Source organism: Lagopus leucura, unplaced genomic scaffold, assembly GCF_019238085.1.
Source record: "Lagopus leucura isolate 7727_CA_CO unplaced genomic scaffold, USGS_WTPT01 Super-Scaffold_100001, whole genome shotgun sequence".
Lineage (NCBI taxonomy): Eukaryota > Metazoa > Chordata > Aves > Galliformes > Phasianidae > Lagopus > Lagopus leucura.
The window spans coordinates 582,265-607,066 of NW_024962262.1; the positions used below are offsets into that span (position 1 = coordinate 582,265).

Here is a 24,802-nt window from a genome sequence, read left to right on the forward strand (position 1 = left end):
GTCAGAAAAGCACCATATGAAATAGCAACTTTTCATATTATACCCTCTTATGTACCACCACGCTTCACAAATTCTAACTCCCTGAGTACACTGAGCATAAACAGTAAAGTGTTGGATAGCATCCAATCCAATAAAAGGATAGGAGAGGAAAAAGTAGACCAGCTGTAATTCTCTGCAGCAGTGCTCTGCAGCTCTGTGCCTGGGCGTGGAGCAATGGCCACATTCTGTCTAGTGCACACTGTGTGCTTCTCCCCATCTCTTCCTTGGCAGAGCCCTCCCACAGGTTCTGCAGATAGCTGCTCTGCAGCACTCCACCTGGTCTTCGCTGGGACTCACAACAGAAAGCACAAAGGTTTCCACTGAGTAAGATGTGAAGGAACTGTTGTCTAACAGTGTATCAGAGAATAACGAACATCAGGGACAGAGTTATTCAATCTAAAGGACAATGTCAGCATAAGAATGAATGGTTCACTGAGAAATGCACAGGACAGGTGCTTGTGGTGGTGCTGAAATGATACCAAGATCTTAAACAATGTTAAGTCATCTCAACTCCCACAAGGCAGGCAATTTTTCCAGAACGCTACTGTAATCAGCTGAAAGGCGACATTGAAAGCCCAAATAGTAAACACCAGAAATAAAAGTGTTTCCTTTGTTGTTAAAGTAAAAACACAGAGGAAATTCCATGTGATGGTACTTCTTTTTTTCAGCTGTGGGTGCAGGTGTCTGTCTGTCCTCACCACTTTAAAAGAGCTGTCTTCAGAGACTGCCATGGCATAGGTCATGCTAAGGATCATGGCTGTCCACTGCAGCAATCAATGACACTTTCCTGCTGAAGGAAAGAATGTAAGATCTATTATCCTTACTGAGTAGATCTAGTTTGAGTGGAGAGGAGAATAAAACTGACTAATCACCCATCAAATGCTTATTTCCATTGCAGACTAAGTGAAAATTAGAAGAAAATATGTTTCAGGGAATTAGATGGGAGCATAGCAGTGCGTATTTCTCTCTGATGCAGCTCAGAGTCAGCAGGTTTGCCCCTGGGCTCAATTCACTCCAAGCCATCTAGGATATTATGTAGGTAATTCAGTTCACTGATCAGCCAAATCTTAGTGAGCTATCACTAGCAAATCATTCTGAACCCACAAATAGCTCTTGGATTAAATGTCATTCACTCCGTATTTTACAATCCATGCAAAGTATATAAAACTGTAGACCATTGTAGCACCATATACTAATCATAAACTAATATCTTCATTACCCTCAGAATGTAGTAATAGTCCATTTGCAGTAGAATTAAAGCAAATGAGATAGGATTATGTAACACTTTTTACTTTCAAACTGCCCCAAAGTGGCACTAAAATGCCATGATGCAAAACCATGAGGCTCAGAGATGTCTTTATTTCCCAGAAAATAATGTACAGATCTTCAGGGAAAAAAAAATAATAAAAAAATTTAAAAATCTATCTTTATGTAAGGCATGTGAAATGAAATAATCATTATTTTTAATATCAGTTAGAAGTACTGTTCTCCTCTTGTCTCAGAGCTTCTTAGTTATCATAAAATAATAGAATGGCTGCAGTTGGAGGAGACCTTGAAGATCAGTCCCCAGCCCCCTGCTATGGGCAGGGCTGTCCTGCCCAAGCTCAGGCTGCCCAGATCCCCATCCTACCTGGCACTGAGCCCCTCCAGGGATGGGTATTCACAGACTCTCTGGGCAGCTGTGCCAGTGCTTCACTGCACTCTGAACAAAGAATTTTTTCCTACCGTCAGTCGCTGATCAAGTTGTGCAAAATCAGTTGTTCGAGTGTTGTTCAAATGTTCTTTATTCCTAGGCTGGCACCACTCACAGCTACTGCATGGGAGCGGAGCGGATCAGGGCAGAGTGCAATGCTCAGTACTTGTACTTTCATCACCGCTCCTTCCAGGCTGAGCGCATGAATGTTACTGCAGTGGCTGTGGGACTTCTAAGGTTGCCTGCAACAAACAAGACCACGGAAAGTACTTAACTGCTGTTATGTCATGTGTACTTCTATTTTTGTGCAAGTAAGTTTGCATTAAAAGTGCAAACATGGAGAAATCCATCAGGGTGGTGGATGGAAAGGGAAGTGGGAGAGGAATAGCAGGATCCTGCCCATGCCCCAGCCCCTGTCGCACCACTGAGCTTTCTGTTTCCATCTAGACACCCTGCCAAGGCTTAAAGATCATATCATAGCTTATCATAGAATGGCCTGGATTGAAAAGGACCACAATGATCATCTAGTTTCAATCCCCCTGCTATGTGCAGGGTTGCCAACCACCAGATCAGGCTGCCCAGAGTCACATCCAGCCTGGCACTGAATGCCTGCAGGGATGGGGCATCCACAGCCTCCTTGGGCAACCTAAGATCTCCTTAAAGAAACAAACATGGCTTTAAAAAATAAATAAACAAGGGTAAATAATATGATAAAGGACATCTTGGCCTTGTATATTTTATAACAGGCAAGTACCATTATGGAATAAATCACTTTAAAACCTAATGCTATGGAACATCCCAAATTCATTCAGCTCAAACGCTGTCTAAGCAAAATATGCAGTTATGAAATTCTAGTGATTTGCATCGTGGTTTTGTACTCTAAGCTTTGCATCAAAGAGAACCGAGAGGAAGTTCTCTATGGAGTACTATTTCTGGCAAATTTCTGTGGGTTTATTTATTTTTTTTCTGGGTAAATGATTTAATTTCTTTCACAAAATAGTTAAAAAACATCACCAAATAGTGGCATTATTACCAAGCATGCACTTAAAAATTAAGAGAAGTGATAGAAACTGAAAGGAAAACCAAATCTCAAATAATTGGAAACAGTCTCATTTTAAAAAAGCTTGAGGAAAAGAGGATAAACCAGTTCATGGAGTAGTGGCCAGAAATGTCTGCCTCCATATCACAGCCTACGGAATACCTGCCTGTATCTCAGCTTCTCTGGTTCACAGACATAGGTACCTGTAAGCAGCACTCATGCTGTGGCTGACGCACACATACAATGCACACATTCTACTGATCTTGCCAGAGACCTCATAATATCAGCACTGCTGTGGAATATGTACACAAGGGACAGTGTGTAATACACTTCCATCTGTATTATCTCATTGTATACGATACATACAATTGCATAACTGCATGCTTTATATATACAATGAATACTGCATATATACTTTAATGAAAGTTACATTTATTCTATATAACAGCAAAGAACAAAAAATTAAAGACTAATTGAAACATTCTGAAACTGGACATTTTGTCAAATGAGAAACTTTCCAGTACCTCTGTGTTACTTCTCAGTTAAGAGAAGGCCTTAATTAGACTATTTATTAATTTAATAAGGCTGCGGGCCTTATTTAGTCAACATTACCTAAATTTTCAGAGAGCACAGATTTGTTGAATGCTTTCTTATAGCTTTTCTATAGAGGTAACGCCTTAGGGTCTCTATGCCTTACAGTACAAATTTATCTTCAAATCATATCCTCCACTGTATGCCCCAGAAAAGGCTCAAAAGCACTATCCTCCCCATTTCCCCATGAGAGGTAGACCCCTTAGAGAACAGAGCTGTAGTTGTTAGAAGGCAGGAGAGAGGCCCAGTGCTTGATGCCTAAGGCTGTATCTAGGGCACTTCTTGCCCTGTGTACTGACCCCAGTGGTGGCTGTGAGCCTCTCATTATGCCACTGCCCTTCCAGATAGACAATTAGAAAGTCATCAGTGTTTCTCCTGGTAGCTGAGGAAAAAAATGATAGAAATGAAGGAATGGAGGAGGGACAAGAGGCCTTATAGAAGGATTTGGGTAGGCTGGGGCCGTTGGATAATCAGCAATGGCACAAAGTTCAACAAAGGAAAATGCTGCTTCTGCACCCAGGATGGATAACACTGGACACTGGCAGACTGGAGCAGAGTGGCTGGGGAGCAGCTCAGCCAGAAGGGACCTGGGGGTGCTGGTGACAGCAGCTCAGCACAAGCCAGCAGTGTGCCCTGACAGCTAAGGGGCAAACCACCTTTTGGGGGTCATTAAACATAACATGGCCAGCTGGTCAGAAGAGGTGATTCTTCTGCTGTATTTAGTGTTGGTGTTGCCTTACCCTGAGTACTGTGTGTGATACTGAATTCCACAATATGAAAAGGATGTTAAGGTGCTTGAATGCATCCAGAGGGGGGTAACACAACAGGTAACAGGGCTGGAGGCATGTTCTGCGAGGAGAGGCTGAGGACATTCAGGTGTCCAGTCTGGAGAAGAGGAGGCCAAGTGGTGATCTGAATGCTCCCTGCAGCCCCCTGAGCTGGGGAAGCAGAGGGAGGTGTAGGGCTCTGCTTCTGAGAGCACAGAGCTGCAACCAGGGGAGGTTCAGACAGGGCAATAGGAAAAAAAGACCACTGTGAGGGTGGTCAAACACTGGAACATGCTCAGAATGGTTTGGGTTAGAAGAAACCTTCAAGCCCATCCAGTTCAACCCCCCACCATGGGCTGGTTGCCGCCCAGCAGCTGAGGCTGCCCATGGTCCCATCCAACCTGGCACTGAGCACCTGCAGGGATGAGGCATCCGCAGCTCTCTGGTCAGCCTGTGTCAGTGCCTCACCACACTCTGAGTAAAGAATTTCTTCTGACAGTTAACCTAAATCTCTCCTTTTTTTAGTTTAAAGCCATTCCCTCTTATTCTATTGCTATCCTCCCATGCGAAAAGTCAGTCTTCCTCCCACATATGAGCTCCCTTCAAGTACTGGAAGGCCGCAATGAGGTCTCCCTGGAGCCTTCTCTTCTCCAAGCTAAACAAACCCAAATCCCTCAACTTTGCTTCACAGGAGAGGTGCTCCAGCCCTCTGCTCATCTCTGTGGCTCTCCTCTGGACCCGATCCATCAGGTCCACATCTTTCCTGTACCAAGTCCTCCAAGGCCCAGGATTAATATTCCAGATGGGGCCTCACAAGGACAGAATAGAGAATGACAGTCCCCCCCCCCCTCTCCTGCTGCCAACCCTCTGCTGATGCAGCCCAGGATGCTGGTGGCCTTCTGGGCTGTGAGCACACACTGCTGGATCATGTGCAGCTTTTTGTTCACTGGGATCCCCAAGTCCTCCACAGAGCTGCTGTCAATGAGTACTTTCCCAATCTGTACTACTAACTGGGATGTCCCCAATCCAGGTGCAGCACTTCACACTTGGCCTTGTTGACGTCATTGTAGGTCAACTCAAACTTCTTCAGTTCTCTTTCCAACTTCTGCTAAGTGGAGAGGAACAACATCAGCCGCACTTTGGCTCAGCGGGGCTACAACCATCCAAGCACCCGCTTCTGTGCACGGTGGGTGGGTGCTGCTGCACATGGTGTGCTGGTGGCAGGGCTGAGACGACAGGAAACCCAAGGCCAGAGGAAAATTGAAATGCTTTCTTTAAGACACGTTTTGGATGAAGGATACCTTTTTAAACAGAAAACTAAAATGATGCCTCCTATAGCCACACGCTGAAAAACCCCACCCAGAAGGTGCCTAAAACCACACTTATCTTATCGAACAGAAAAACCGTGAAGTCAAAAGCGTTCACGAAGAAAGGCGACCACCCCCGCCGAGCGCCTTCAGGTCGGGCTGCGCTCGAGGGGGGCGGCGGTGGCCGCCAGGGGGCGCTGCAGGCGGAGCTCCCGCCCGGGCCTCCCTCCGCGCTCGGCGGCGGGGCCGGCTCGGCGGCGCCGCATCATGTGGGCCGGCCCCTTCCATGGAGCCGGGGCTGCTGCCGAGCGCCTCCTGGGCGGACGCCGCCATGAGGCTCTGAGGGGCGGCTGCGTGCGGAGGAGCCAGCCGGTCGCGCCGCCGAGCGCCCCGAGCACGGTGCCGGTCTCGCCGCCGGGCAGGGGAACCCGGAGCCGCGGCCGCTGCTACTGCTGCCGCCGCCGCCGCCGCCGCGGGTCGGGCCGGGCGGGCGGGCGGCCCGCGGCCATGTAAAGCGGCGGCAGCCGGGGGAGAGCCGAGCCGAGTCCAGCCCGGGGAGAGGAGCCGCCGTCGGCGGGGAGGCCCCGCGGGGGGAGATCATGGCGACGTCTAATCTCTTAAAGGTGAGAGCGGGGCCCGCGCGCGGGGTGAGGCGGCCGGGGCCGGGCTCCGGGGCCGCCCCGCACCGGCCGGGCCTGCGGGAGGCGGCACGGGCAGGCCGCGGCGCTGCGCCCCGGGCGAGGGGGCGGCCCGGGCCCGGCCTCGGCTGTACGGCTGCAGGCTCGGCGTGCGGCCCGGCCGGCCGTGGCCTCCCGCTCACGTCTCACACAGCCGCGCGGGGACCCCGCTCCGCGCTGCCGGACGGGGTCGGGCCTTTGTTTATTTCGGGGAACCCCGCGGTGCGGGAAAAGAGTTGTGAGTTGAACAAAGAGTTGGGGAACGCCTTCGCCGCGAGCAGGTGTCGGCGGTCGGGTTGTCGGCGCGTTCTGGCGTTTTCTTTTTTGCTAACCGCACTTTGCTGCGAAGGAAAAACTCCTCGAGGCCTTTAATCGGCTCTGCTGTGGGCTCAGATGTTCGCAGGCTCCTTCCTGGTGTTTGGTGGCAGATGTCAGTCACCCCGAAGAGAGCCAAGTTTGCGCAGAAGTTGTGGCTGTGACGGGCCGTGGCCCGGCCAGGGGCTGCGCCTCCTGAGTGTGCGGTGTGCGCGGGGACTCGGCCCTGTGTGGCCTCCAGGGCTGTGCCAGCGTGCCCGGAGCCGGCCTGCCCCGCACAGCTGCTCCTGGTGTGCTTTGGGACGCCGGCCTGATGGGGGTATGAGGCCTTCAGAAGGCTGCCAGGTTTGGTTACTTGTATCAGGTAGCGGTATAAAATGGACGTATACGTGTGGCCAGTTCTGTGTGTTATACTTCAATATGGTTCTGAAGAGGTGCTACGTGCATTTCAGCTACCAGACCTATGCTGCGTGTATGGGTTTGCCCTGAAGCTGTTCTGAGACACTCCATGAGAAGGAAAAAGAAATAATCAATAACCTCATGTCTTCCTCGTGTCCAAAAAAGGTTTCACTTCTAAAAATAAGCACACAAGCATACACACATGCTCATATATATAAAAAGCTATTGAAATTGACATGTAGTTAAAATGAATCTTCATTCACAGAATGGCCAGCTTTGGAAGGGACCTCAAGGACCATGAATCTTCAACCCCCCTGCCCACAGGCAGGGCCACCACCCTTCCCGTTTAATACTAGAGCAGGCTCCCAGGGCCCCATCCAACCTGGCCTTGAACACCTCCAGGGACGGGGCATTCACAACCTGTCTGGGCAGCCTGTTCCAGCACCTCACCACTCTCTCTCTGTAAAGAACTTCCCCCTCACATCCAACCTAAATCTTCCCTCCCTTGTTCAATTACCTTTTCTCCCCCTCCTGCATCCCCCTCAGCCCCCCGCCCCATAACTGGTTATCTAGGTATTAAAGCTGATAAGACTGAACTAAAAATCTCAAATGGAAGAATTCAGGTCTGCTGGAGAAAAGCTTCGTGTCCCACTCGCAGCTATAGAGACAAAATGGGATTTCTTTAGGAGAGCATTGTTTTAGAGCTTGGACAAAGCTCAGGCAGTTCTGCTTGTTATTGCTTTAGTCCACTGCTTTGCAGTACTTCTGAGGATCTCAGGAAAGGCCAACGTGTGCTCTGACAAGACATGGCTGTATAGCGTATTGTAGCTAGAAGAAACAGGCCTGTGAGATCTGTCAGCATTCCTCTTCAGCCGTTTTGAAAGGATAAGCGTACAGTAAGAGCAAATAAAGTCAAAGGCCTTGCTTTTGTGAGATGGCTTTCACTGATCTGAAGCCGTTTTGTTGGTGTAGTGGCATCTCTGCAGTTGGCCTTTAAATCATTAGCATTTTAAATGGACAGAAAGATACACGTGCACAGTGTGTTTCTGGAAAAATGCTACATAGGTGTTTAGAGCACCTGGCAGTATTTTCTAAGCCATACATCTTACTAATCAGGGAGTTTTCTAAAGACAATGAACTATGACCGCTACCTCGTGAAAGAGAAGGTCATACAGTGATTTGGCTTTATTCATAATGACACACTAAACCAATAAGATAATTGTGACTAGATAAGGGCTTTTGTTCCCCAGCTGTGATGCTCAGTGTGCTCCCATTGCAGCGAGCTGTTGATTGCAGGTTTTTGCCGATTGACAGTGCCTTATGCTGATGAAATGCAATTCAGAAGAAAGCACTGTCCTCTGCATAGTAAAAACATACAAGATTTTTTGGCATTAAAAGCAAAACAACAAAGCCCTAACAGTAATCAGACCCATGTCAGGTTTAGGTGGGTCTCAGTTTCGCTAGGATAAACAGGAACTGAGAGTTTTCTGTTTTTCCCCATCTTGTCTCAACCTTCTGCATACTTGAGAAAATGAAGTGAAATACTCCTTTCTCATTCTACTAATGAATCCTGGCTGAATCAATGCCTGATAGCCTCTCTTCACTTCACAGGGCATTACTTCAGCTGTGCTGGTGCAGCTTTCATAATTGCGAAAGGTAAATTAATTTCTCAGGGCATGTGTTGGAGTGTCCGCTGTTGGCTTTGCAGTGACGATTTGTGATGTGAAGGCACACGGGTTTCTCTGCAGCTCCTGGAACACAAAGCGGCTCAGCTTATCACAGTGCAGAGGAAACCTGTAGCTGTAGCCACGTGAGCTGGTCTCCATGCTTCTGTAGGCCTTATTGGAGCTGCTGGAGGTGGCAGCAAATGCAGAAGTTGGGGCAAGCAAGTTGAATTGCAGTGTGAGCCTGGTGTTAGGGGGGAAGCAGCAAAGCAAATAGCAGGTTTGCTGTAGACTTAAGTAAGAACCATGATCTACCTTTTGTTTGTTTCAGCTGTGTTTTGTGGGTCTTATTGCTCTGCGCTTAAAAATGGAAGCATTTCTGCAGTTTTCTAGTTATTCAATGTAAAGAAAATATCTCCAGATATGTTTAGTTTATCCTGCCTATTTCCAATTAGAGCAGCTTGTGGTGAATGCTGCATTCCACTCAGTTAGGCAGCAGAGCTTTCCCCACGGCTGTCTTTCTGCTTTGTGTAGTGACTTTGCTATGATCATCTCACTGATACATAGAGCTGCAAGAAGCAGAGAGCAATCAGAATGGGAATTCTCCTGCTTATTGTAGGCTAGGACCTCATCTGTCTTACCTCATCCCTTTTGAATTAGCCTTAATACAGTGTCTGAAAACAGCTCAGTAGTAAAAGCACAGACGTACTGAAGTGTGCTCAGTGATGGAGGATGCTGCTTTTTCACAGTACTGTGCAGTGCATCTGATGGAGATCAGAACTGCAATTCTGTGTGGCCTAAACTAGTGAGTGTACACAGTAAAAAGCACTGGGTGGCCGAGTGAATGTTTCAAAGTACAGAGGGACAGCAGCATGGAGGCTGCCGGAGGCTGCTGGGACCTGCCTGGCCTGGGAGCCTCGCTCTCCCCATCCCCAGGCTGGCTCCTGGTGTTTATTTAGACTCTCACTCTGTACTCCGTGCCTCCTCCTGCTGTGCTTCTCTTCACCTTGCTTGCAGTTATGGAGAGGAGATATGTGTTATGCAGTAGGACCCAAGTGAGGAGAGCTGTTGGTGCACCTGCTCTGTTTGCATTATTTGTGTTATTTTACTAATTCTATGTAATATCTACCAACAGTCTGGAAAATTTTTTGCCTGCCATTGTGAAATGTTGCATGTAAGTGTTTATTCAGTGAAGAGAGGAATAGGAAGAGTGAAGCTGTAGTACGTATTTCAATATAGTAGTGACATTGTATACTTTTCAAGTGAAGTTGTGTTAAAATGGAGCTTCAAATCTCCCTGAGTACATGTAGCGAAGTGACTTTTGAAACGCATTAAATTTTAAACTCCAGGAGTGGTCATGGAGCCAGGGTATGGCCATCAGTCCTCATTTGTGCTTTCAGAGAAGTGTGTGTGGTGTAACTTTTAGTTAGAGGTGCCGCTTGCCTTCCTGCTTACCTTCCCTTGGAGCTGTGGCTCCAGGCTGGGCTGGATGGGGCTGTGAGCAGCCTGGTGTAGAAGGAAGTGTCCCTGCCTGTGCAGGGCTTGGAACTGTGTGGTCCCTGAGGTCCCTTCCAACCCAAACCATTCTGTGATTCTTAGTGTGTGCTGGGAAGTTGGGGTATAAATGTCACAGATACTGCTTCATGGAAACAAAGGTTTTCTTCATCCATGTTTTATAGTGAAACGCTGGCAAAGGTATAGCATTCATTTTTATTCTTTTGTCTTCTGCTGTGTTCAGGGCTGAAATGCAGCACAGGCTTTTTACCTCTAGCAGAAAACATATGGGATCTGAAGCTTTGCTCCAAAGGGGAACTTTGGAGGAAGCTGGTTTTACTCATTTGATAATGCCTTTTCTGGAACTTGTAACTCTACAGCAGCTCGTCTTTCAAGTTTTTTAACCCGCAAAGGGGGACTGGGAACAGAAATGTCTGCAGGAAGAAGCTAATCGCTTTCTGAGGAATAGGGAAGATGAGAGAAAGCCATCAAAGTTTGGGAAGTAATTGTAAAGACAGGCCTATCTGGGGCAGCGTGTGTTCTGTTCTTGGGTGTTCAAAGATGAGGCACTCAAGTTATTTTTTTTTTACAGGAGAAGATACCAGTGGGCAAAACCGTCTCTCTGAATTTCACAAGCAGTGTACAGTATTTTCTTACGTGTTGAAAGGTTTCTGAACTTGGACAGGGGCTGCTTGCTTGAGACTCTTGTTCTGAAGCCATTGCAGTGGCGAGATGGTGCTGCTAGAGTTACTGTGGTGCCTGCTGCACTTCTATCACGTAAAGCCGAGGCATGGGAGCTGCAGGGGATACAGGTTCTGAACTGTGCTTATTCTGAATATTAAACAACAAATGTATTTTTAAATTTCCATGTACATGTTATTCAGAAGGAGATGACTTCAAGAATGTAGCATGCTGCTTGTGCTTATTTCTCTGAAGGGCTGCTAGTGGAGAACAGCGTGCTTGTCAGAATTTCAAATAGTTGGACTGTATTATGTGCTGTGTTTGAAGTGAATTGTGTCACACGTAGTATGACTAGCCAAGACAATGAATGACCTGTTCAAAAGCAAACTTAGCAGTGGAGATAACCAACAGTCTCCTGTCACAGCTCCCAACCAACTCATTTTTTTAATTGCAAATTTTCTTTTTAAGATGTGGAGCAGTAGGCAAATAAGTTTACAGTGTGTGCAGTGAAACTCGTTTCTCTCTTAAAGTGGTTTTGTTCTGTTTTTCCAGTAATGGCAGTCTGCCTGTATACTACAGTGAGTGAGGTTTTTTGGGACAGTCAGAATGAGATGGGAGCTCTTGGATTCGTTAGCTTTCCTCTTCAATGATATAGCAAGTTTGAAAAAATTCACCTGGGATTAGATTTTTTTGGCATGAATTATTCTTAATTGCACCATCTGTAATGTTGGCTAATTGCCTGGGGCAGTTAAGCCATAGGAGGGGGCTGTGATACAGCAGCTCCTACATTCCTCTGCTTCCCTCTTCTCTGTGCTGTTTGTACCAGATGCCCACTAGAGAAGAAGATACGTGGCAGCACCCACAGGTACTCCTGGTTCCTCGCTGCTGCGTTGGTTGCAGTCATTTATTCCAGCCAGGTTTGCAGCTGTGCCTCGTGGCTGTTGTTGTGTATCTTGGCTGCAGCGGTGCGGCTGAGTGGCACTCGTTGTCCATGTATAACTGCTCTCACAGGTGAAGGACATTTTCCAGAACGTGTTGTGTTGTAACTGGTGCGGTGCGTTAAGGCAGAAGCTGGTTAGCTGCTTCTGCTGCTTTTGGAAATAATAGTTACTGCAAAAAGCTTTGTTCAGCTGAGGGGTTGTTGCTCAAACGCCAGGTTGCCTGAGATAGCTCTGACAGGAAGGTAGTTTTGTGCTAACAATGGAAACTGCAGTTCTTAAAGGTAATTCCTATAATAATTTATTTTACTAACGGCACATTACTTTCTTCCTTTTAGAATAAAGGTTCTCTGCAATTTGAAGACAAATGGGATTTCATGCGCCCTATCGTTCTGAAACTTCTTCGTCAGGAGTCTGTCACGAAACAGCAGTGGTTTGATCTGTTCTCGTAAGTACTTCAGCATTCTGCATCCTTCTCTGCAGTAGGGGTATTTGTGGTTCTGCTGATAGAGAAGTCAGACCGTGCCCATGGCATGGGAGCACACGGGACGGAAGTGCTAGCTTACACTTTATTAGGTGTGCCTACTTCAGAATAAATGTACAGAAGTACTGTTTTATTGAGATTCAGATCTTTGCAGATAAGGTGGAGGAAGAACAGCAGAAATTTGCCTTCAGCCAACAGTAGTAAATAAGCCTTCCACCTGCTCACAAAGATTTTGTTAGAGAGACATTGTTGTTTGCTGCTTGGGCAGTAGGTTCTCGAGGGCAGTTCGTTATTCCGATTCAAATGCTTTTCTTCTAAAGTAACTTAAAAATGCTCCTGAAGTAAAAGGATAATGCAGATAAACTGGTATAATTTGAGTAATTGAATAGCACATATAGCATTTTTCAGACATTGTTTGCATCGTTGTACTTTCTAAAAATCCGAGGGAAGCAGATTGCTCTCTCGAGGTAAAAACATCATTGCATTTTCCTCCTTCCAAAAATCCTGAATTTACTTCCTGTTGCTGATTTTTTTTTTTTTTTTCTTAAAATACATCATGTCACCTTTGTCAGCATAGTAAGGAAGTGAGTTATAACCTACATATCAAAAGTTTATTTAAAATTGTCTTGGTCTCAACATGGAGTTGTTTTCCCTCAAATGCTTCAGTTGCTTAGTGCTGCACTTTCTTCTGCTTTTTAAAATCACTCATTAAATTTTATTTAATTTGAAATGATTTGTCTTCCAGACTGCATCTTTATTGCTCTTTTCAGTAAGAACAGTGCAGTGATTCTTCTTAGAGCCATCTTACTGCACCTGTCATGCTTTTCTGCCAACCAAACAGAAAGGTAGTTTATCATGCAATGAGTTTTAATATCTCATGATGTCACAGCCATAGGAGTTGCCAGAAACATGGCGTAGTTAAATTACAAATTCAGTCCTGAATCATTGCTTTCATTTTTTTTAATAATTAGGTCAGTAATTCTACATGAGTATTGAATTTTTTCCTTTATTATTTTGCTGGTTTGCTGAATTGTTGGATCATACTTAAGTGCCTTTATGGCAGAAATAAGTATATTGAAGGAAAAGAGCCTGCTCTTCTAGGTTTCTATTTTTGGACAGTGATTTTGTTAAGCTTTTTAAGAAAAGTATGGAAGATGTGTCTTCTGCCTGACCTTTGTGTATGATCTTCCAGCACTGCTTTTTACTTTGGTTATGAACTGATGGCATTCTAAGTTCATTAACACTTTTTGTCTGTGAAATCTATGTAAGTCCCACAGGTTAGCTAGACCTTTGTAAATTCTTGGCCAGCACTCTTGTTCTGTGTAAAAGGAGCTTTTTATCGTGCATTTTGTGTTTTCAGTTTCAGACATTTTGTCTTTTCAGTTAAACTAATAAAGTTGCTTTTGTATTGGAATAGCTGTGTTGAATTAATAGGAACAAAGCCATCCTGTAGATTATGTAGTTTCTTACCTGCAAAGGCTTGGCCTTGTTACTGAAAGGAGGAAGAAAATACAGAGGGAGGTAACGAGTTTAAAAAAGCTTGGTAGGCCACATTATATATGATGCTATAGTTGAGGAGTGTAACTTGCCTTTTTTGGTCTTTAATATAAAAAGGAAATAGAAGTTAAGTTACGCTTGCTGAACTGTCAGCTAGGAAGAACGGGAATGTGTTTGAATGTTGATTGAAATTGATCAGCAGCATTTTGCTTTGTGATGCTACTTGGGAGCTTTTCTGCAGTTGAGCTGCACTTTAACGTGCTTCCACTGTCATGAAATGTTTGTGATCTTATTAAACCAGTTAAATATTGAAATTACCTGATCTCAAATCTCTCAAAAGCAAGGTTGGTTTCCTTTGCAGTGGAAGGATGTTGTAGTGCGTGGATCGTGGAACTCTGAGTGGACGCTGCATCTTAAGAGTATGTAGAATGACTGCGGGCTGAGTAGCAGTGCTTCTGTTGGCACGTAATTTCCATCTTTGTCAAAGAAAAGCTTTAAAAAGTTGTCCTTAATGCAGTGGGATTACTGGATAGGCGGTGGAAGCAGAATTGACTTCTACGTGTTTTTTAAATCTTCAGCACAATCCTTTCCTAGGCAGGTTGCTGTTACTGCTTCCTGTGCTTTCTTAAAGCTTCAGTTTCTTCTCCAAACACATTTTCCTGTTTGTGTTGTGCAGTCTAACCACTTATTTTTTTTTTTTTAAGTGATAAACAAAATGCATATTTTTTTTCTTCTTATATATGCTAAAATTATGACTGCTTCTGCCTCGTACATCAGAGAATTAAGGTTTGAGTGATGGTTACTAAAAGGTGAATAAATTGTTTTCTAGAGACGTGCATGCAGTTTGCCTGTGGGATGACAAAGGTCCAGCAAAAATCCATCAGGCTCTGAAGGAAGACATCCTTGATTTTATTAAGCAAGCACAAGCAGTAAGTTCTTAATATTTCATGACTTCTATTCGTATTATTAGAAAAAAATTACCCAACAGTTCTGACTTTCTTTGGATCTAAATGCATTTCTTTTTTGCCTGAAATGCTGTGATATTCCAGAGATTGTAATTACTATGTGAACTTCTCTTGAAAAACAGAAGACAGCCTTAAGCGCTTGCTGTGGCTCATTGTTTCATTGTAGGCAGTGTTGTTTTTTTTAAAGCACTATTTTTGTTTGTCCAGCAGTACTTATGGAATTTTCTTCCACTTGAACATTTCTTGAGGCAAAATTTACTATAAGAAATTACTGCCTGGAAAATACTTTTTGTCTGGCTTCAGTGGTGTGCTGATGTATTCATCAATGGCTTTAAAATACATCCAATGTATGGCACATTAGAAACATCTGTTCTGTTGGCTCAGCAAGATTTGCTGTCTAGTTTTATGGACTCCCCACAAATAATCGAAGTCATCAGTAGATTCAAGGGAAGCTTCTGTTTTTAAAATGTGTAGCAAAAGATGCAGCAAGATTTTTTTTCTTAATTTTATAATTACTACTTTTGTAAATTACATTATAAAGGTTTGGGGAGAAGAAAAATGTCTTTAAAATCTTTCTTTAGTGAAGAGATTTGCACCACAGCAGCTTTGTTCAAAGGAAAGCAATTTCTTATGCTTGAAGCCTTATATACATATTGATTTCTTTTATTTCAGTCCCTTCAGCTTGCTAGCACACATGCATAAATGCTGTGCTGAGCTGGGCCTTCAGTATGGTCTGTGTGAGCTGTTGTTTTAGAGGCATTGCTTTAGGCCTTGTGATAGGCATTGTACTGTGCTCCCAGGCATTACTAAAATATACAAGTTAACTAGCTGTCTGGGCCTAATGAGAGCCTTGTAAATGCATTAAATTAAACTTTACTGCTCTGCATAATATAACACAATTCTTACAGGTTGGTGCCCTTCTGTCGGTGTAGTTGTGCTAATACAGGCCAATAGGGCCAAAGGTTTTAAGTTTTTTGGCTCGCAAATGGCTTAACAGAAAGTGATTCGGTTGGGAACGTACTGACAGCTTCACTGCTGTCACCTTTTACTGTTTAGAGAAGGTCCATGTGCCACGGGTTGATAACCACTGCTCTGAACTAATTGGCACTTACGTATGTAGACATTCTGCTGTAACTTTTGTTTTGTATTTTCAGTATAAGCAAAGTCAATGTACCTTTGTTTGTCTGTTTATAAATTACCTCCTCTTCTTTCCCCGCCTCCAGAGAGTGCTGAGTCATCAAGATGATACAGCTTTGCTAAAAGCATACATAGTGGAGTGGCGCAAGTTCTTCACACAGTGTGATATTTTGCCCAAGCCATTTTGTCAGTTAGAGATCACTTTAATGGGCAAACAGGGCAGCAACAAGAAATCTAATGTAGAAGACAGTATTGTCCGAAAGGTAAGTGATAGGTGTTCAAGAGTTCTGCTGCACGCTCTGTTCTGCCTTGGGTAAGGCTAGGAAAGGTGCTCTGTACTGAAGATGAAATTGCACCAAGGGTGTTACGTGATGTATCGCTTTGCTTCGAGTGTGAGGGTCAAAACAAGTGTGAAACTTTCATTTTCATCTCTGTGGCAACTTAACTCTTGTTTTGCTTTGGCTTTGTTCAAGTGATTAAAACAGCTTATTAGGGTTATTAAAGTTTTTGTTTGATAGATTTATTAATTTTTTAATGTAATAAATTGTTTGTTTGTTTTTTAATTTAAATCCCAGTGGAGGGGCAATTGTAAACTCACCCCTACTCTTTATATACTTGCATATGTTATATAGTATACTCACCTCCATTTACACAAGTGCGTAGTTTCTACCCCTAGTTTATTTCCCTAGGGCAGGATCTTAACTGGGGTGCATCTCTGTCTTTTATAGATGAACACTGTCATCTCAAGTTAAATACAGCTGTTGATCTCAAAGTCTCCTGTATTTCCTACAGGCTGTCAGTCACATCAGTAAAAGTTTTGTACAGGCAAAATCTTATTTCATACACCGTTTCATGTCGAAGAGGTCAGGGAATGTGGTGATCAGTCGAGGCGTATTGGCTTGAAACTAAAAGAGGGGAGATTTAGATTTCATATTGGGAAGCACAGGCTGCCTAGAGAGCAGTAGATGCCCCATCCCTGGAGGTGGTGGAGGCCGGGTGGATGGCACTCTTAGCAGCCTGGTCTGGTGGAAAGTGTCCTTGCCCACAGGAGGAACTAGGTTGTCTTTTTGGTCGGTTCCAAAACAAACCATTCTCTGGCTCCAAATCAGAATGGTAAGGAATGTGTAGGGGTTTTGAGTGCAGAGCTCTTAGTGTTCTGAGTCCCATAAATAAATGTCCTTGAAGTTGCTTTTATCTTTTACTACCAGAAAAAACAAAGCGTATCAGTTGTAGAGGGGTAAGTTCTTCAGTTTAATGTCATTTGTTATCTTCTTCCATCACAGAAAGTATAGATAGCGAAATGCAGTTTTGTTAACAGTCTTTTGGTATTGAAGATCATTTTAACTTTCCTGATATGGACAGGAAGAATAAATGAGCTCAAATGGGCTACCTGGGGTGACTTTTTTTTCCCAACCACTTGTTGTGACATGTAACCTGCTTTAGAAGGAAAAGAAGCAGGAACAGCAACAGAGAGAAATCACCACCTCAAGTTACCTTTTTTGTTTTGAGTGTTTGTTAGAAAAAGCACGTGGTCTCAGTAGGCTCTCCAAGATGTGGCAGACTTGAACTCTGCTGTATGGCAGGAGACTAAGAAATGAAAGAAAAGGCGAGGTGGGGCAGGGCAAATAATAAAATACTGGTGACTACCAGTTCAGATACTGTTCAGGAGTGAAACTGATGTCTGTCTCTCACATGCAGTTCAGTTAAGTCCGTGTCATGATTCAGTCATCAAAACCCAGTCTCCAAACTATCTTATTTCGTACTTACTGCTGAAAGCAATTACCTGGCATCATTTCCCATAAGTTTCTACAAAGCACCTTTGAAAACTTTTCCCATTCTTGGAAAGTTCTTTATGTACTCAGAACAATCTGCATATTTTGCTTCAAATATCTCCATCAAATTATTTTCTATCCATGATGTCTAAAAACAGCTTGACCATGACAAAGCTGTGCCTTTGACGTTGGTTGACATTCTCCCTGTTTTCTTCTCTGTTTGTTACTCATTTCAGCTCTTGTAAACCCATTCTGTGATCATACAGTGCAACTATAACATGTGTATTAATGATGTTAAGATAATGAAAAAGTAATTGAGGAAGCATAATCAAATACAGCTTTGTTTTTAAAGCATTGCAATGTTTTAAGCAATACAGATTGAAATGCAAGTTTAGCTGAAATTAAGAAAATAGAGAATTTAGAATAAAGAAAGGCCACCTTAACTCTCTGAAAAGGATATCTGCCTTGCTGTGTTAAAATCTAAAAGGTACAAAGCAGGAATGGAGGACCATGTAATCTTACCATTCACTTTGCCTTATAGCAGTATCAAGTCTTCCTAATCTCATTTTCTGTAAGCTTGTTCACAACTGTGAAGCAGAGTTTAAATCTGTATATTTCACAATTCAAACCTCCTTTCCACTGTCAGTGCAGACTGATCATTGGTGTGCTTAAAGAGCATTCAGAGTAGTTATTGCCATGTTTGAAGATACGTGATGAATATACTTTGCTTGCATGTTGAACTTTCATGTTGGAGAAATGCAATCCAAAAACATCTTTTTTTTTTCCTTTATGTAAGTGCCATGTTGAGTTGTAGTTGTTGTGGAGACTGAGCCTGCCAAATGCTCAACTGTGTTTGACTCAAAGGTACCCCTAGGATTGCAACTCCTGACACATCCCAGTGCTGGGAACGTTACTTGGCTGATTGTTCAAAACTGTAAAATACAGAAATAACACTGTAGAAGTTATACAGGAAAAATACAGAATGATACAATATCTGAATCAAATGATCGCTGCATCCCCTCGCTGTCCAGTTTATAAAGTAAGCTTAGCATATAAGCTGAATATTACCTCTGTGACACGGAAGAGCAAGTTGTTATATAGCCTGAAAACTGCATTCTCATTTGCTTTATTTCTGTTTGATATCTTGTATTTCTTTGTACAAACTCAGATCTGCATGCACCTTTCTGACAGGATTTTTTTTTCTTCCTAACATGCAGCTCATGCTGGATACTTGGAATGAATCCATATTTTCAAATATAAAAAATAGACTTCAGGACAGTGCAATGAAGCTAGTTCATGCTGAAAGACTAGGAGAAGCTTTTGACTCTCAGCTTGTTATTGGAGTTCGAGAATCATATGGTATGTCTTGCACGTGATCTCTTTTGCCTCCTTACTAAAGTAAATGAATTTTTCATTGTAGAAGTTGGCAGATGTGCTGGTAGGGTTGGAATGATTATCCCAGCATTTTGTTTGGATTTTGTCATTATTGATATGAGATACCAATTAAATTATGTTCAAGGTATCTTTAACTTCTAAGTGATTTTGCTATGTATCATTTTCTGTAAAAATCAGTATCTTTAAGGAGCAAACTGCTTGATGTTTCAAGGTTGCAGAAATAACCTTATGCCAGTGCAACTTTCCATACTGCTTGTGATTCTTCAGGCAGTTTGAAGAAGCACTAAGCTGGCTGCATCTAAGACTGCCACTCGTTTTCCTCCTTTGCGAAACAAAACCTCTGTCCATTTCGGCATTACCTGTCTTTTCTTCAAAGCCCTGCAGCCTGTTTTTCTGGTTGTCTGCAGTTAATTTAAGTCTTCTGGAGCAAAGATTGGAGGATTGGTTACCTTGAATTCAGAGCACCTTTGCAGGATGCATCAAATTGTTCACTGCAACCTTTAAATATAAAACTTACTTCACTGAGAGAGATTTGCTTATTGTTAGCCACACGAATTTCCAGGAATTAAGTTTAGACTTTCTCTTTGCAGTTAACCTTTGTTCTAATCCTGAAGATAAACTTCAGATTTATCGAGATAACTTTGAAAAGGCATATTTGGATTCAACGGAGAGGTTTTATAGAACACAAGCTCCCTCTTATTTACAACAAAATGGTGTACAGAATTATATGAAATATGTAAGTAAAAATTCTGCTGTAATTTTGTTCTGGAAATGTTGGTGCTTAAAATGATGGCTGTTCTACTTCTGCACAGGCAGATGCTAAACTAAAGGAAGAAGAGAAAAGAGCACTACGATATTTAGAAACAAGACGTGAATGTAACTCTGTGGAAGCAGTGAGTACATTGTGTAGAAAAATTGCCATATCCTATGTTTTATATATTATTATTAGCCATGAGTTGTCATTTCTGTGTGTTACAGCACAGTAAGTTGTTACGAAACTGTTTTCTTTTGTAAGAATTATCCACTGTATTCTTTTCTTGTGAAAATCTGTATTTATAATCTGGCAATTTACAATTTCTACAGATATTTTAATTGTAAATGTAGATTATAGTTCAAATTAAAGAGCCGTTTTTTTGTCCAAATGTATTTTTGCTCTTTCATTTTGAGTCAGGATTTTTTCTATGCTTAACAGTGGATGAGGATGAAAATAAGTATGCAGTCTAGTGAGCGAAGGGCGTCTCAAGGCTCATTTAGAGTACCTGAAAATGTTACTGCTCACTGCAATCAGAAGGAGCAATGAAAATTTCATTAAAACTGTTCTAGATTTCCTCTTAGGCTGAAATATGGCCATTTAGTACGTTCTGCTCGTGACCCTTTCCCCCCACTTGAGCAATATTTCACACAGTTCAGACTCCGGAGGAAGATTTAACTGCAGTGAGTAGTTCATAATTGCCTATGTTGGAATCAGTTCAGGAAACAGGTTATTTTAAATAAATACCCTTTAAATCTGAATTTACTGCAGTTGATGAAAATTTATTTTATGTCTTGTGTTAAGCTATAAATCATTCATTTTACATAGCTATAACTTGTATAAAGAGGCTGACAAAAGAGAAATGGTCTGGACATGTACAAGCAGTTTCTGTGCTAGATCTAGCTGTAGTGCCTTGTTCAAGCCACCCAGCCTGGTCCAAATAGGGTGTGCTGGAATGAGAACTATTCTTAGCTCTTGGATGTATACTTGGAAACTAAGTAGGGTAGTTGGTGTTCCAGAAGCGATGGCTCCCTTGAGGGGAAAAAGGCAGTAGAAATATCAAGCTGATTGCTAGCTTGGAAGTGTTCTTATCACATTTGCTATCCTACACATTTTAAAGAAATACAGTTTCATGTATAGACTTTCCTGAAAGTACACCCACTTCTGAGAATTAATGAATTGCTTTATATTATTAATTATTTTATACAGCATACGTGTTGTGAACAGCCTAGATTTTGTGTCACAGGAAACTTGAGGCTGATGAGACTTTCAAGGCTAGATGAGCTAATTCTGTGTTTGCTACGTTTCAGCTGATGGAGTGCTGCGTCAATGCCCTGGTGACATCTTTTAAAGAGACCATTTTAGCCGAATGCCAAGGCATGATCAAACGAAATGAAACAGAAAGTAAGTGAGGCCTCAGAGCAGTGCGGGATGAACTCAGCGCTGACTGCATAAAAATAGATCTGCTGGTAGATCGAATTACTGTTTTTAATAGATAGTGGCAGTGTCTCACGGATAGAATGTTACTCCGTGTAGGGAACTTGTCCCACAAAAATGATTGGTGGTGGTGGTTTTTAGTCACACTTCTGAAATCTGTAGATACAGTACCCTAACTTGAATGACCGAGCAGCTCTGATCTTACTTGAATTAAATGAATACTTTGTTACTCTTTTTATTTAATATTTATTTATATTTTCCTTGTTTTTCCTACCACTTATTTTCTTCATGTCGACTAATTTTGCATGTGTGTCATTTGTTGATTTGAGTAGTTCAGATGCACAGTGTCATGTTGTCTCATCTCCCCCCCCACCTCCAAAAAAAGTGAAGCATCTCTTTTCAAAGCTTTTTTTCTGCAAAGCAGGGATATTTTTCTTATTCTGGTTATTGTTGCAGGATCAATAGGTCAGTGAACCAAATCTCTGCAATTGTTTGTGACTGAATACTGCATGTTAGCTCTGTGCCTTTTTGAAGTTTTAAAAAGGCATTCTAGCTTTGCTGCCAGAAATTGGGAGGTTAGTGTTCAAAAGTTTTGAGCTATTCCTGTATGAGAAAATGAACTAGACAAATCCTCAGAAAGTCATAAATCGAGCCAAAATCACATGGTAATTACTTTTTTGAAGGTTCAATGTCCTGCAGACAGTATTTTTAGTATCTATATAATGCAAAGGTGAAAACACTTTTTTTATAACTTAAAATAGCGTAGGAAATATTTCTAAAGGTAGCATTTCAGAGAATATTTGTCCTCCCAAGCTATGTCGTGCCAATCTGCTTGTGTAGCAGTGTGATTTCTGGCAGTAATCCAAAGCTAAATCTAGAAAGCCACCAGCTTCATGTGAGTATAGGTTACAGCCTTTGGGAGATGCAGGTGGTTTATTGAAATGAAGAGCTCCAGATGATTTCATCTACAGTATCCAAAGCATTTTTCTTTAGAAACTTGTTGAATTTTTCCCACAGTCCTTTTTGGTTTTGGCTACCTCTGCCCAGTATTGCTGCCTGGTTACAAAGTACTTCTGTTTATGTTTGCTGTATAAGAGCTCAAGCATCTCTCCTTTTTTTTTCCTTTTTTTTCCTAGACCTAAGTTACGCTGTTTAAAATGCCTTAGTGAAGCATGCAAGTGCAGATGATTAAACATTTAAAGACTAGAACTATACATAGTAACATATACATAAATCTGAAAGTGTCCTTTGCTATATTCTTCACTTGTGCATATGCCTTTCTGATGTTAATTGCCTCAAAAAATGTCTTAATTTTTATCTTTAATGAACAACATCAGACACAGAGGAGCTGGGTTTGTGGCTGTGAGCTGGGCATTGATGTAAAATGCTCTGTTAAGTATTGGATATTTACATGCCCTGCAAAGGAAGCAACACATGATGTTTTCTGCCTAAAATATATCCAAGATGTCATGACTTGCAAATGCTTCAGAATCATTTTAGTGTCTTTTTTGTTTGCTTATAGGATTAAGGATGGGAGGCCTAAATTCTGTGGAAGTTGTTTGCGTGCCTCCAACAACGATAATGTGTTCTTTTACCTTTTGTTTTCATAATGCATGCATTCGGAGAGGAATGCTTCATTAAAATGTTCCTTTTTCTTCTCGATTTGAAATCTGTCTTTGAAGACTCTGCAGTCTTCTTTCTCAGACATTCTTTTACAAGAGACCACTGCCTTTTATTTTTTTTGCTGTCAGCTTATTCATACCATCGCTGTCTTAGAGAAACAGAAAGTGGTGCCCTTTGATATATCTTTTCCTTCCCACCCTTTTCTTCTCTCATGTCTCTTCCCTGCTCCCACCTTGTTTTAAAGTACAGATGAAAAGATCAAATAAAAGTTGAGTGAGCTTTTTGGACTTGCCCTGAGTAGTGCAGTGTTGCCATCACCTACAGCACATCTGAATTGCACTGGCAACTTTGACTTAGTTTTTTCCTGATTTCTGAAATCCTATTGGTTAGCCCATTCCAAGTTGTCTCTCTAGTTGCAGTGCAAGCTTTTCTTGAAGGTTGTTGGTGGTTTTCATTCCTTCATTTGTGCTGTGACGTTCTGAGAGGTTTTTGGCTTTCCTGTGTGGTTCTGCAGCAGTTGTTGGGATATAAAAGTAACATTTCATTTTCTGTGGTGATAGGATCCTGCAGATGTTGCTGACAGAAGTATTGCAAAGGAGAAAACATAAGCAGAACATCTTATTTCTGGCTCCCTTTTCTGTAGATGCGACATTGAGAAACTAAGCAAATCTGTCATCTTTTTTCCATCCAAAAAAGATTCGGAATCCACCACCAGTTTGTTCTCCTTCATTAAGCAGAGAACTTGGCTGTGTTTAGTCTCTCTGTGGACTCTACAATTATTTTAACCCAGGTGTTTTGCTGTGAACAGCTTTCTGGGGGTGATTATTGCTGGCTCAGTAAATATTAATCTTTTTGTAATGTTGAAATAACTTCACAAAAAGAAGATAAACTGTACGAGTTTTTTAAGTTTTCAAGCTGGTAACTTTCAGAAGAACTCTGGGGAAAAGGAAAGGAGAAAGTGCTGTTTATCCTGGTCAGTTAAACTGCCTGAGACTTTGGTTCACTTAGATGAAACATTGTAGATCATACTTGAAGGCACACAAAGTGAGCTCTGTTTGGATTTAATTTAGGAGGAGAAGTCTTGAGTCCATATAATTTTATACACAAACTCTTGTAGGCTTCCAGCTGAAAGAGGACCATTTTTGCTGGGCATTAAGGCATTTATGCTGAACCTGGATTTAATTGAAGTTGCTGCTGACTTCATTGTATTTTTTAAAATTCAATTTTATATTAGGTGCATAAGTAAGTGTTACCTTACAACAGATGTTTCATTTCAACTTAGAGGAACATCCTTGTGGGGTCAGGCCTATTAGTCTTCAAAGCATTTTTACTTCTTAACAGATTAACTGAATTATCTGTTCTTACACTGTCAGTTCCCTACTTGAGATACCCTTAAGTAAAAGTGCAGCAATTCTGTGTTTTGTTCTTGTTACTTTTTAAGAAAGGTTTTTGACCAGTGACTTTATCAGTATTTGTATCTTTCAGAATTGCATTTAATGTTTTCACTGATGGATAAAGTTCCAAACGGGATCGAGCCCATGCTGAAAGACTTGGAGGAACATATTGTTAGTGCTGGACTTGCGGATATGGTAGCAGCTGCTGAAACTATTACTACTGTAAGTGACTTGCTTTTAAAAAACAAACAAAGCTGGCAGTTAAATGCTGTAATTGTAGGTCACACATGAGTGGAAATGGTTTTTGAAGATTCTTGGTCTTTCTAAGCATAGAACTTTACAGTATCCTTAGAAATATATATTTTTTTAACTCTTTACATTTTCAATTGTTTCTTTAAGTGATAAGTGCACAGGTTACTTCATTATGTGCTAAGATTAAAAAAGGCATAATTAGTTTTCTCAAAGTTCTAACTTCCTGATGAAATTTGAGATATACTTTCAACTACCAATCCAGATATGGCTTTAAGTGTGGAAATTTTATAAGGTTTGCTTTCTAGCAGTCTTTTCCAGCTTCTTATAATCTTTTTCTCAGGGTCTGGGAAGCCTGGGTATTTTCAACCATTGGGATGTTCATTTTCTTGATCTCTGAAAGCATTTTTTTTTCATTTGGAAGGTATTATACAGTATTTAAAACTTGTATTTTTTCTCTCTGTGTTTATTTTTGTATATAGGAAACATGATCC

At 42.1% G+C, this 24,802-nt stretch overlaps 1 protein-coding gene across 1 annotated transcript in view; it reads left to right on the forward strand.

Moving 5' to 3' along the window:
* The first annotated feature begins 5,951 nt into the window (after positions 1 to 5,951).
* Positions 5,952 to 24,802, forward strand: part of CUL5 (cullin 5) — a 28,313-nt gene continuing 9,462 nt past the window's right edge. Inside the window, exons 1-9 of the mRNA XM_042867133.1 lie at positions 5,952 to 6,059; positions 11,943 to 12,052; positions 14,415 to 14,514; positions 15,774 to 15,950; positions 18,677 to 18,818; positions 19,445 to 19,590; positions 19,667 to 19,747; positions 20,916 to 21,009; positions 24,151 to 24,281. Coding sequence (XP_042723067.1) covers positions 6,036 to 6,059; positions 11,943 to 12,052; positions 14,415 to 14,514; positions 15,774 to 15,950; positions 18,677 to 18,818; positions 19,445 to 19,590; positions 19,667 to 19,747; positions 20,916 to 21,009; positions 24,151 to 24,281 — 1,005 coding nt within the window. The 5' untranslated portion in view covers positions 5,952 to 6,035. The remainder of the gene's footprint in view (positions 6,060 to 11,942; positions 12,053 to 14,414; positions 14,515 to 15,773; positions 15,951 to 18,676; positions 18,819 to 19,444; positions 19,591 to 19,666; positions 19,748 to 20,915; positions 21,010 to 24,150; positions 24,282 to 24,802) is intronic.